The sequence below is a fragment of the Budorcas taxicolor genome, chromosome 23 (genome assembly GCF_023091745.1).
Source record: "Budorcas taxicolor isolate Tak-1 chromosome 23, Takin1.1, whole genome shotgun sequence".
NCBI lineage: Eukaryota > Metazoa > Chordata > Mammalia > Artiodactyla > Bovidae > Budorcas > Budorcas taxicolor.
The window spans coordinates 29,822,013-29,834,816 of NC_068932.1; the positions used below are offsets into that span (position 1 = coordinate 29,822,013).

The following is a 12,804-nucleotide window of genomic DNA, read 5'->3' on the forward strand; positions in this document are numbered from 1 at the left end:
CAAGCACAAAATCTTCAGTTACAGGTGGCACTAGTGGTAAAGAACCTGACTGCCAATGCAGGAGACATAAGAGACACGGGTTCAATCCCCGGGTCAAGAAGATCCCCTGGGGGAGGGAATGGCAACCCACTCCAGTGTTTATGCCTGGAGAATCCCACAGACAGAGGAGTCTGGCTATAGTCCTTAGGGTCACAAAGAGTCCAACACGACTGACATGACTTAGCACAGCAAGCACATGCTGAAAACCATCAAAGGCAAGATGGAGCCGGTCAAGGACATCTCTGCTTCCTGGTCACCGCAGCCTGCTTCCTCAGCACACACTCTGACCTTTATCACCATCTCTCGCCTCACCAATACATTCCTCCTCCAGACTGGCCTCCCTTGGGATCACCAGCATCCTCAGTTTCTCTCCACTATAGGGCCATCTTCACGCTTTCCTCCACAATGCCCCCTGCCACCCTCACCACTATTAACATCTCCCCTGAGCCTGCCTTCCTCACCCCTCATGCCCCTCACATTTGGTCAGGGTCCTCGGTCTGATGCAGACACGTCTTTGTCACCTATATGAGACTCAACAAAAAGATTCCCAATACCACAGCTAGAAGATAGGATGGCTGTGGCTGAGGCAACAAATGGGCTGCGGCCACGGAGGCAGCTATCATGGAGATGGATACAGTGAGAAAAGGTGGCTGCAGGACAACCGGCCTTACAAGTGAGGGAACGGGTGAGCAGCTAGAGTTGAGGAGGAGACAAAGCAGGTACAATTACGAGACCCAACCACTGCGGCGGCGGCAGCTGAAATGACAGTCACGATGGAGGAGATGAAAACCATGGCTGGCGATCCTCATGGGCTAGTTTTTATGAGGATTAAATGGACTACCATATGGAAAGCATTTAGAAGCAGCACCTGGCACATAGTAAATATTGTGTTTGCAATTACTAGAGGTAGATACACAATTAGCTACAGTAACTATGAAAGCAATGTGAGAAACGGTGAGAATTGGCTATACTGCTTCTCCTTAAGGCAGAGGCCACGTCATCTTCATCCCTGAATCCATGTATCTAGTCCAGCATCTCATACATGCATAAGCTCACTCGAAGATGGCTGAATGAGTATCACAGCTCTGTGCCTATCTTTTCAGACTCAACATAACAGTGATGAATCTTCTGTGAAAGAAAGCTAGGATCCTAGAAGATGCCGTATTTTAGCATCTGCTCATTGCACATCCCATTACTTTTCAGAAACGTTAGAAGCAGCCAAGAGCTAATCAGGGTGTGCAGAGACATGGGGAGCCAAGAACAACAAACCTAGTGCATGATGTAAAATTAGCCCATACATTGCCAGGTATTTTTAAACCATGCTCTAAAAAGAATGACTCATTTGCAAGTCTCTTGCATATGTGGGTCTGCTTTTAGAAATAAGTTCCTAAGCCTTCAAACTTTATCACAAACAAAAGACTTTTCGCCACTTGGAATTACATGAAGAGCACACCCTACTTACCTCACTGGGTGGCTAGAAGAATTTAACATGACAGCCTGTGTGAAAGTACCATACACGGCAACTGATACACTGTAGAAGCTCAATCTGAATCTGAAGCACCAGCTGGGATTCCTACATGTCTTGTTACAAAAATAGAAGGGGCTGGTTTACTCCAATTTCAGCATCTTAGCATTTTCACAGATGCCAAGCTGCTCCTCCAGCACCCAGAGCTTTAGAGTTTGTTGCTCTGTCCCACTGCTGAGCAAGGGCCAAGAGCTTTACATACATTAGTGGTTAATCCTCATAATAATCCCCACCCAGGGAGGTTCGACTCTTCCCATTTCACAGATAAGTAAACAGAAGTCAAATACTTGATGACCCAAGTTAAGTGGATCATCAGGACGAGGACCCAAGGCCTATCCAATTACGAAGCCCACGCACTGATACATCATCTTATCTAGAGAACATAACAGAGGCGGCTCTCTTAAAGCAATTCTAAGACCCAAGGAGTCAAAACAAGTGGGCTCCAGTTTCCAGCTGGAATTTACAACCTCGGACAACTGAAGCTCCTTGAAGCTCTATTTCTTCATATGTAATAAAAAGAAAGAGAAATTCTCACCAAACTCTAAATCCAATGGTTCTATCACTTTTCCCTTTCCTACTTCCTCTTCTTCTCATTCCTTCCTCTCCTTCCTCCAACATGGTCCAAAATGTGTTGGACACAGCTACATTTGTCAAGAAAAGGGACCTAAAACTGCATATAGTTACAGCATTGATCTTCCAAAGAGAGATCAGTTATGGTTACTAACGTGCTTCGTGGGACTGATCTTTTTCAGTCAGTTGAAAAAGAAGGAAACACTGTAGTTCTCCTGAGCAGTCTGCAGAAAAGGGACTGGAAATATAGAAATATACCACTTTGTTTTTTTTTTTTTCCGGAATTTGGGTTTCTGGCAACCCAACAATATAACTAATCAGTTCTGGGAAGAGGGTATGGTTCCAGAAATTTTTCCCCAAAGGACTTTCCTGAATGCCTGTTCAATTTATAAAGCACAATAATACATTATAAACTTATTTCATAGTCGTAAGATGAAAACTGAAAGCCAATCTCTAAGGATGTCAATAAATTATATTAGAAATTAGAAAAATCAGACTAGAACTTTTTCAATAACAACCTGTCTCTACCACTACCACCACCATCACCACCATGCCAAGAACAATGAATTCAAAAACCATCTCTCTCCACTTTCTACTGAAAAAAAGTAACATATATATGTGTATATACACACACACATATATATATAAAATATACACATACACACAATAACCAACAACCCAGGAAGCCAAAAGACAAAATGGTTTTTAATTTCCAGACATACATCCCCTCATCCCTGCTGCTGCTGCTGCTAAGTTGTTTCAGTCGTGTCCGACTCTGTGCGACCCCATAGATGGCAGCCCACCAGGCTCCCCTGTCCCTGGGATTCTCCAGGCAACAACACTGGAGTGGGTTGCCATTTCCTTCTCCAATGCATGAAAGTGAAAAGTGAAAGTGAAGTTGCTCAGTCATGTCCGACTCTTAGCGACCCCATGGACTGCAGCCTACCAGGCTCCTCTGTCCATGGGATTTTCCAGGCAAGAGTACTGGAGTGCGGTGCCATTGCCTTCTCCGATAACCAATAACCCAGGAAGCCAAAAGACAAAATGGTTTTTAATTTCCAGACATACATCCCCTCATCCCTAGACATGATCAATTATTAATCCTTACCCTCCCTTCTCTGTCAACTTGGTGCTGAAGTAGAGGAATCTAAAATCCTTCCAAGATGTTCCATCTAAAGTAAGAGGCAAAATTATTACCTGTTTCCACACCTGGGTCTCCTGAGTATGTCAGCTCGTTAGGTTCAATTATTCTTAAGTTTCTCAGCTGAAAATCCTGGTAATTTGCCCTAAGGAAGAGAAAGAACAGGCTATTGCATACTTTGACCTCAGTAAACGTGGCAAGGTTTAGTCAGAGAAGAACGTCAACTCGACTTAGCAATTTTCCTTTATGAGATGGAAAAACTCTCACCCCAGTATCAGTGATGAAATAAGTAAGTTTCAGATAAAACATCACCATGGCAGGTAAATCTCAATCTCAGTCTCTAATTCATGAGTTTTCTTCCACTATAAGCAGATCCTAAATTCATACAGAAATGCAAAGAATCTGAAATAACCAAAACAATCATGAAAAAGAACAAAGTTGAAGGATTCAACCCTTCCTGATTTCAAAATTAATAAAACTACAGTAATCAAGACAGTGTGGTACTGGCATAAAGATAGACATATATCAGTGAGGGCTTCCCTGGTGGCTCTGTAGTAAAGAATCTGCTTACCAATATAGCAGACATGGGTTCAATCACTGGGTCAGGAAGATCCCCTGGAGAAGGAAATAGCAACCTACCACAGTACTCTTGCCTGGGAAATCCCATGGACAGAGGAACCTGGCGGGTTACAGTCCGTGGGGTCACAAACGAGTTGGACACAACTTAGCGACTTAACAACAACAACCAGATCTACCTCCTAAGAATCTGTATGCATGTTAAGAAGAAACAATTCGAATGAGACATGGAACAATAGACTGGTTCAAAATTGGGAAAGGAGTATGTCAAGGCTGTATACTGTATTATTTAACTTACATGCAGAGTACATCATAGGAAATGCTGGGCTAGATGAATCAGGCTGGAATCAATAGTGTCGGGAGAAATATCAACAACCTCAGATATGTAGATGATACCACTCTAATGGCAGAAAGCAGAGAAGAACTAAAGAGCCTCTTGATGCGGGTGAAAGAGGAGAGTGAAAAAACTGGCTGAAAACTCAACATTCCAAAAACAAAGATCATGGCATCTGGTCCCACTGCTTCATAGCAAATAGATCAGGCGGAGGCAGGGGGTGGGGGGCAGGGGAGTGTGCAGAATGGAAACAGTGGCAGACTATTTTCTTGGGCTCCAAAATCACTGCTGATGGTGACTGTAGCCACAAAATTAAAAGATGCTTGCTCTTTGGAAGACAGCATATTAAAAAGCAGAGGCATCACTTTGCCGACAGCGGTTCATAAAGTCAAAGCTATGGTTTCTCCCATAGTCATGTATAGATGTGAGAGCTGCACCATAAAGAAGGTGAGTGCCAAAGAATTGATGTTTCTGAACTGTTTGTGCTGAAGAAGACTCTTGAAAGTCAGAGTCCCTTGGACTGCAAGGAGATCAAACCAGTCAATCATAAAGGAAATCAACCCTGAATATTCATTGAAAGGACCGATGCTGAAGCTGAAGATCCAATACTTTGGCCACCTGATGCAAACAGCTGACTCATTGGAAAAGACCCTGATGCTGGGAAAGATTGAGGGGAAGAGGAGAAGAGGGCAACAGAGAATGAGATGATTGGAAGGTATCACCAACTCAATGGACATGAGTTTGAGCAAACTCTGGGAGATGGTGAAGGACATGGAAGCCTGGCACGCTGCACCCCATGGAGTTGCAAAGAGTAGGACACGACTTAGGGACTGAACAACAACAACAACAACATCTAATGGAGAAATATTTAGTCTCTTCAACAAATGATGATGGGACAAATGGATATCCACACGTAAAAGAAGGAAACTGAACTTCCACCTTCACACCATATACAAAAATTAACTCAGAATGGATCACAGACATAAATGTTTTCTTAGAAGAAAACAGAGACATAAATCTGCCTGACTTTGAATTAGGCAATGATTTCTTAGATATGACATCAAAAGCATATGCAGCAAAAGAAAAACAGACGGGACTTCATTAAAGACTGTAATGCTTCAAACGATACGATGAAGAAAGTGAAAAGGCAACCCATAAGATAAAACATTTGCTCAAATATATGATAAGATTCTGGTATCCAGAGTATATAAAGAACTACTATAGGGACTTCCCTGGTGGTCCAGTGGTTAAGCAACCACCTGCCAATACAGGGTACATGGGTTCAGTCCCTGGTCTGGGAAGATCCCACAAGCCACGGGGCAACTAACCCCATGAGCTGCAACTACTGAAGCCCACATGCCTAGAGCCTGAAATGAGAAGCCACTAAAATGAGAAGCCCATACACTGAACTAGAAAGTAGCCTCTGCTCACCACAACGAGAAGGCCTGCACCCAGCAACAAAGACCCAGCACAGCCAAAAATAAATAAAACGTTTTTTAAAAAGGACTATTACACCTCAACAATAAAAAGAAAAATATTACAGTTTTTAAATCGTCAAAGATTCCAAATAGACATTTCTCCTAAGAAGACATACAAGTGGCCAATAATCAACATGAAAAGATTTTCAGCATCATTATTCATAAGGGAAATGCAAATGAAAACCACAATGAGATACCACTTCATACCCACTAGGAAGATTATAATTTAAAAAAAAAAAAAGGACAAGGGGCAAGGACGTAGAAAAATTGGAACAACCAGAAAATCACTGGTGGGAATGTAAAATAGTACAGTAGCTTTGAAAAACAGTCCAGCATTCCTCAAAAGATTAAATACAGTCTTATGACCCAGCAATTTCCCTCCTAGGTACATAGCAAAGGAAACTGAAAACACAAGTCCACATAAAAACTTACACACAATGTTCATAGAAGCATTATTCATGATATTCAAAAAGTAGAAACAACCCAAAACATCCATCAATTGATGGATAAATAAAAGTGGTCTAAACATACAATGCAATATTATTTGGCAATAAAAAGGAATAATTACTGATATATGCTACAACGTAGTAAAGCTGGAAAACATTTTATGCTAAGTGAAAAAAGCCAAAGATGATCATATATTGTATGATTTCATATGCAGTGTCCAAAAGAAACAAATCCATAGAGAGAGAGGAGGCAGTGGTTGCTTAGACGTAGGATGGAGCTGGAAATAAGGAGTGACTGCACTGTGTACAGGGCTTCTTCCAGGGAGGATTAAAATGTCCAAAAAACTGATCATGGCCATGGTTGCACAACTCCGGGAATATCCTCAAAACCACTGAAATGTACTTTTTAATAGGTAAATTGTGTGGCACATGAATTATATCTCAATAAAGTTGTTATAATATTTTACAAAGTAAAAAACCTCTTTTCCTTGGACAGAAAACAAGTCACATTCTCACCTGGTTTCCCTTGACTTCATATACACATTTAAAAGACGGTGAGCCAAGGAAGTCAATTTCTCTACATACTCAAGTGACTGGTTGACACACAGGACAAGAGAGCTGGAGGGAAACTATTCAAAAGCAGCTCTATTCATTCACTTTACATGAGAAGAAACAACTCGCCACAGGCCATAAACATTAGGAGCTGCAAAGACCAGACCAGAAATCAGTCTGACAGGTGACGTTCCCAGAGAACTTGAGTTCAAGCACTCTCTGTCAGCATCACCAACTCCATCTTCCTGTAAGGATCAAAGGAGCCACAAAGCAGCTGAACATTATAACAATCATGCTCCTGTCATATCCTGGTCTCTGCAGAGTCTGAAATCCATCTACCCTTCACTTACTTGGACAGACACATTATCCGGCTCTCAGAGCAAGGTTATCATTAAATGTTAGAGCTAGGATATACCTGAGGGATGATCCAACTCAGCTCCCACCTCTAGAAAGAAACTGAGAAACAGAGGTCAACAAATTGCTCAAGGCCTCAGAGCTATTTGATGGCACAGCTAGGCTAGCACTGGAGTCTAGGCTTCCCAACTTTCACTTGAGTGCTCTTCTCCTGCCCGGGACTTCTTCAGCCTGTGGTTGTTGTTTAGTCACTTTGTGTCTGACTCTTGCAAGCCCATGGACTGCAGCCTGCCAGGCTCCTCTGTTCATGGGATTTCCCAGGCAAGAATACTGGAGCAGGTTGCCATTTCCTTCTCCAGGGGATCTTACCCACCCAGGGATTGAACCCGTGTCTCCTGCTGGGCAGGAGAGTCTTTACCACTGAGCCACCTGGGAAGCCCCTTCTCCAGCCAACACCTTCTCAGTATCACGATGCACCATGAGATGAGTAAGAGGAAAGAAGCATGCAGAGAACTTCCTATTCAATCTATATTCAATCTATTTATAAGATGGTTATGGCACATTTTTCTCCCTCTCTCTTTTTAAAGAAATCCCAGCAGTGTTATTACCCTCCCCATGCCCCCAGTCCAGGATGAGAATCACACATGTATATCACTCAGGATGGGGCAAAACAAGGACCAAGATGCTCAGTCATGCCCTGTAAGGTGAGACAAGGGTAGAATGGAACAGGTTCTAGGGTGAAGAAGTGGGCAATGTTATTTTTGCCTACCCAGAATCCAACCCTCCCTCTCTTGGTCAGAGCACCTTGGTTTTCCTTCTGAAAATGTCTCTTCTCCACTTTCAGCCCACAGAGTTGGAATGAGTCTCACCTGTTCACCCACCAAGTTCTGGGATCCAGGCCTGCTCAATCCATCCTTCCAAACCAGTGAAGGACAAAGGATCAATCCATCCTTTCAAACCAGCGATGAACATAGGATCAAATCAGTCCAGTGAGGATCAGATTTGGAATTTCTGCTCCAACCATTAGGTAAAAGGACCCTATTTCTGCTGGGGCTGTCAGACTACAATTGTCATAATCTGCCAAAGGAGAAAGTCTGCCTGACAATGAAGCCAACACTGAAGAAATCAGAGCTAAGAAGTGCAAGAGAGAAACCAAGTCTGAAGCTGGTGTGGTCACCTGGACTCAGCGGCACTAGAAGCTGGCTCAACCCCTTAACTAAGTCAATTTGAGTTCAGTTTCCATCATCTAAACCGAGTCATGTTTACAATGATAGCACTCAAATTCTGCCATTGGGGGAAGTACCTGGGGCAAATGGCCCCCCCTTCTCTCAGCTCTCAGTGGCCTCCTGTGTGAGGTAAAGAGACTCTTTCAGTTGATACCTAAAGACCCTTCTACCCCTAAAATGTTGTGAATCTATGAAACCAGCAAAGACCAACTTGGTCCTCAAAGGCTACTTCTCAGCCTAGGGCCCTAACTCAGGATCCACTTGTCTGAACCCACCTCCAGCACTTAACACACAGGCAGCTCTTTCCCCGTGCAGGTTAGCCACACATCAGACATCCTTTCACAGGGTGGGCAGGTTCTCTACTCATCCCTAACATGCTGTGGCAAGGCCAAGTTCAACTCAAGGTCGGCTTGGGATCCCTCCACTCACAAACACCAGCACAAGCCTTGGTCTGTGTTCAGCAAGTGAGTCTGCCCAGGCTGCGAAGCCTATTCATTCAAGTTTCAGCTAGGATGGCTGACCTCGTGTGGATAGCCAGGGTGCTTGGCTTCTGACCTTTGTGACCCTCAACTTATCTCTCAGCCTCCTCCCATTTTGTTAGCTGCTCTGATAAGTATTCCCTGGGTATGGGGGAAGCACAGGTTGCAACCTGTTAATGTGAGGCCAGGGGATTATCCTTCTCACCTCCCTGAATCCAGGGAGAACCCAGGGCAGGTTACCGGTGGGACTTTCCTGGAAATTATGCCCAAGTATTTCCTAGCCTCTGAAAACACTTGGGTGGGGAAGGGCCCGTGGTTGCCTATGCTTGTGACGGTGACAGATCAGTAACGCGAATTGCAGGTGTCATACTGTCAGGGTTGTAATTTGAGGATTAGATTCCCAGGGTAGAGGAGCGAGGGCAGGGGCTCGCCCGCCTCCCCGAACCCCGAGAAGAGCCAGTAGGGGTCAACTTCCTGCCAGAGCGGGCCTTCTCACCCGGCCGGGGAAGGGGCGGCGATGGCCACCGCCCCCTCGGGCCGATCGCCGCAGCTCCGCACACACACACGTCCGGGAACCTGGCTCGGGCTGCCTGGGGGTGCCCGCGACCGCTGGAAACCAACCGGAACTTGCCCGGCTGCATGGTTCCCTCCCCTGTGGCCTCGCTCGGGGGGCTCCAGCCAGCCCCAGCCGGCGCCCGACTGCGGTGGGCCGCCCGCAGCTCCTCACCCGCTTGTCCCTGCCTTCCGGGGTGCAACATGCGTGCCCAGGCCCGGGGGGCCGCGCGCTGCCCGGACGCCGGATCCCCGGCAGAGCGCCCTCACCTTACTCGCGGTGCCTTTCTGGAGGCTGCCATTCGGCGGTGACGTGCCGGGGCCCACGTCAGTGGAGCGCAGACCAGCTGATCGCCGACGGACCTGCAGGAGCACAGGAGGCCGGCGCGCGCGCCGGGCCGGCCACGCCCCCCTCTGAGGCGTGCGCCCGCGCCGCGGCCCCGCCTACCCCAAGGCCCCGCCCACTCACCCCCGGACCGCCCCACCGCGCTGAACCCGTCTGCGTTCCCATCCCAATCCCCAAGCTTCTTTCCTCGCGCCTAGTGAGGGAGTGGAGGCTGTGCCGTGACGTGTGGTTTCGGTTCATTTTTCTCGCCATTCCCCAAAGAGGAAAAAGAAGGGCTTTGTCGGCCGAAGGGGCTGCAGAGGCGCGATGAGCTGCCTTTCAGGGATGTTCTAGCTTTTTTAGGAGGACGTGCCCAGTTCTGAAAGTGCCTCAACACGCTCTCACTTCCTGAAGCGTAAGCATGTTCCCAAAATCAATTATACAGGCAAAAGCCAGCTGCTCACTCCACTTGAATAGCTAATAGGTATCTCAGACTTATGTCCGAACGGCACTCCTGGCCCAACGCACCAAAACAGAACCGTGCTCCCTCAGTCAGTAGATAGATCTTGGAGGCATCCTTGCCTCCTCTTTCACACCCTACATCCAGTCTGTCAGAAAATCGTGTTGGTCCTGTCTTCAATACAAATCCGTAATCCAGCCTCTTCTTCTCATTACCCCGACCTCTCCCCCCTCCAGGTCTGTGTCACTACCTTCTCACCCTTGTGATTGATTATTCTGGCTTCCCTAATACCACCGGCACCTGCACAGCCTAACCTAAACAGCAGCCAGGTCAGCCCTTTCACGTCTGAGATCTTGTCCCTGCTCTGCTTAGCACTCTCTGTTGGTTCGTCCTTTCATTCAGGTTAAAAACTCTGCTTGATTTGTCCCGAACCATTTCCTCTGTTCTCACATTGCTCACTCAGCTCCAGCAAAACTGACCTCCTTGCTTTCTTTGAAAAAGTTGGGTACACTCAGAGCCCGTGGACTTGCTCTTCCCCCAAATATCCAGGCTCCCTTCCTCACCTTTCCCTCCTCTTGCCTTCAAGTCTTTCCTCAGGCATCACCTTCTCAACAGACCTAACATGCTCACCCTATTTAAAATTGTAAAAACCTCCCAAATTCCTAATCCCCTTACCCTGCTGTTTTTTTTTTCCACAGCACTTACTACCTTTTAACATGATAAAAAATATATATGTATATGTATATTGTATTCTGCCCCCACCTTATACACACACACATCATAGCCATTAGTGCAGAAGTGGTGTCTGTGTTAACGATGAACAATATGGGACATGTACTAAGTTCTCATTACATATTTTCTGTTTGAATGAATGTCCCCAGAATGTGCAGTACTCAAGGGTAGGGACAGTGGCTCTCCTGTTCATTGTTATGAACCTGGTGATTAAACCAACACTCGGAACAAAGTCAGCACTTCAGAAACATTTGCTAACTAAAAGCAATCTACACCTCTTCCTTTGACCTTGGTGAAGCCCTGATACATCTGTAGCAAGCAGTTATGCTGCATGCAAGAGCTTGGAGTCCTAGTTGTTATTCAGTCAGCATCTAGACAAGCTAAATTAGGGCCTGTAGAAAAAGTATAAAAGAACTAAAAGATGTGGCGCCTTGGAAAGTAGCAGATGTCTGTTTCATTTCCCCAAATTTATGAAGCCAAAAAAAAGATTGTAAATAAAATGACTGGTTCCAGCCCACATCTGAAAGATAGTGGGAAAGATCAAGTTGTAAGGAAAAAAAAAAATAGATGTCAGAGAGACAGATTAAGTGGAACCTAAAGGGAGCAGGTATTTCATAATCACATCGCCTAGAGTCTGCTCAAGATTTATCACATCTGGCTTTAGGGGAAAAAGAGAAATACTTTGTGTTCTCTGAACCGGATTTGAATTTCTGTTTGCAGGATAACAAAGCATCCCTCCCCATCTTGAATTTCTTTCAGGAGAAGCTCAGGGAGAAATTGTTGAGCCAAATCATCAGCAGAGGGTGAGAACACTGGGGTTATGTCAGGCTCTCCTCCCATCTCTGAAGTCCGCACATGTCTGAAGAGACGGATCAGTCACATTGATTCATGCTTACTTTGTGCCTCGACCACAACAATCCAAGGAGTAAAAGACTGTCATCCTCATTTTACTGTTGAGGAGACCGATTTGCAGAGGTTAAGTCACTTTCCCAAAGTCCGCAAGCTGGTAAGTGGTTGGACTGAGGTGTACATTCAGGCGACAGGTCGTATTCCTCGCCCTCAGACACTGAATCATCACTAGGTTATATGAAAGAACACTAGAGGTCACCTCATACAATCTCGTAGTCCTCATACAATCTCTTAGTCTCACATCATGTGTGGATGTGAGAGTTGGACCATAAAGAAAGCTGAACACCAAAGAACTGATGCTTTTGAACTGTGGTGTTGGAGAAGACTTCTGAAAGTCCCTTGGACTGCAAGATCAAACCAGTCAATCCTAAAGGAAATCAGTCCTGAATATTCATTGGAAGGACTGATGCTGAAGCTGAAGCTCCAATACTTTGGCTACATGTTGTGAAGAACTGACTCACTAGAAAAGACCTGGATGCAGGAGGAGAAGGGAAATGATTGAAGGCAGGAGGAGAAGGGGACGACACAGGACGAGATGGTTGAATGGCATCACCAACTCGATGGACACGAGTTTAAGCAAGCTCCAAGAGTTGGCGATGGACAGGGAAGCCTGGCGTGCTGCCGTCCATGGGGTCACAAAGAGTCAGACACAAGTGAATGACTGAACTAACTGACTAGGGTTCACCTCATACACTCTCTTATCCACACAGTGGAAAGCAGGAAGCAACTGGATTCATCATTCCAACTCAGACTGGATGGGTTTTAAATGTAGCCAGAAACATTGTTAGTCACTCAGTTGTGTCCAGTCCTTTGCGACCTTATGGACTGTAGTACACCAGGCTCCTCTGTCCATGAAATTCTTCAGGCAAGAATACTGCAGTGGGTTGCCATTCCCTTCTCCAGGGGATCTTTCTGACCCAGGGACTGACCCTGAGTCTCCTGCATTGCAGGCAGATTCTTTACTATCTAAGCCACCAAAGAAAGACCCTGTTACTGGGAAAGATCTAAGGCAAAAGGAGAAGAGGGCAGTAGAGTATGAGTTGGTTAGATAGCATCACCGCATCAATGGATGTGAATTTGAGCAAACTCTGGGAGATAGTGAAGGA

General features: G+C 45.6%; 1 protein-coding gene across 3 annotated transcripts in view; it reads right to left on the minus strand.

Annotated features, from left to right (window-relative positions):
• The window catches only part of XPNPEP1 (X-prolyl aminopeptidase 1), a 51,429-nt gene extending 41,844 nt beyond the window's left edge, over positions 1-9,585 (minus strand). For 2 of the 3 annotated variants that reach the window (XM_052660680.1, XM_052660679.1), the window contains exons 1-2: positions 9,543-9,579; positions 3,332-3,420 (exon numbers count right to left, since the gene is read on the minus strand). In XM_052660680.1, coding sequence (XP_052516640.1) covers positions 3,332-3,420; positions 9,543-9,574 — 121 coding nt within the window. In that variant the 5' untranslated portion in view covers positions 9,575-9,579. Of the gene's footprint in view, positions 1-3,331; positions 3,421-9,542 lie in introns of all 3 variants that reach the window. The other variant, XM_052660677.1, reaches the window with a different exon arrangement.
• Between the last annotated feature and the right edge of the window lie 3,219 nt (positions 9,586-12,804).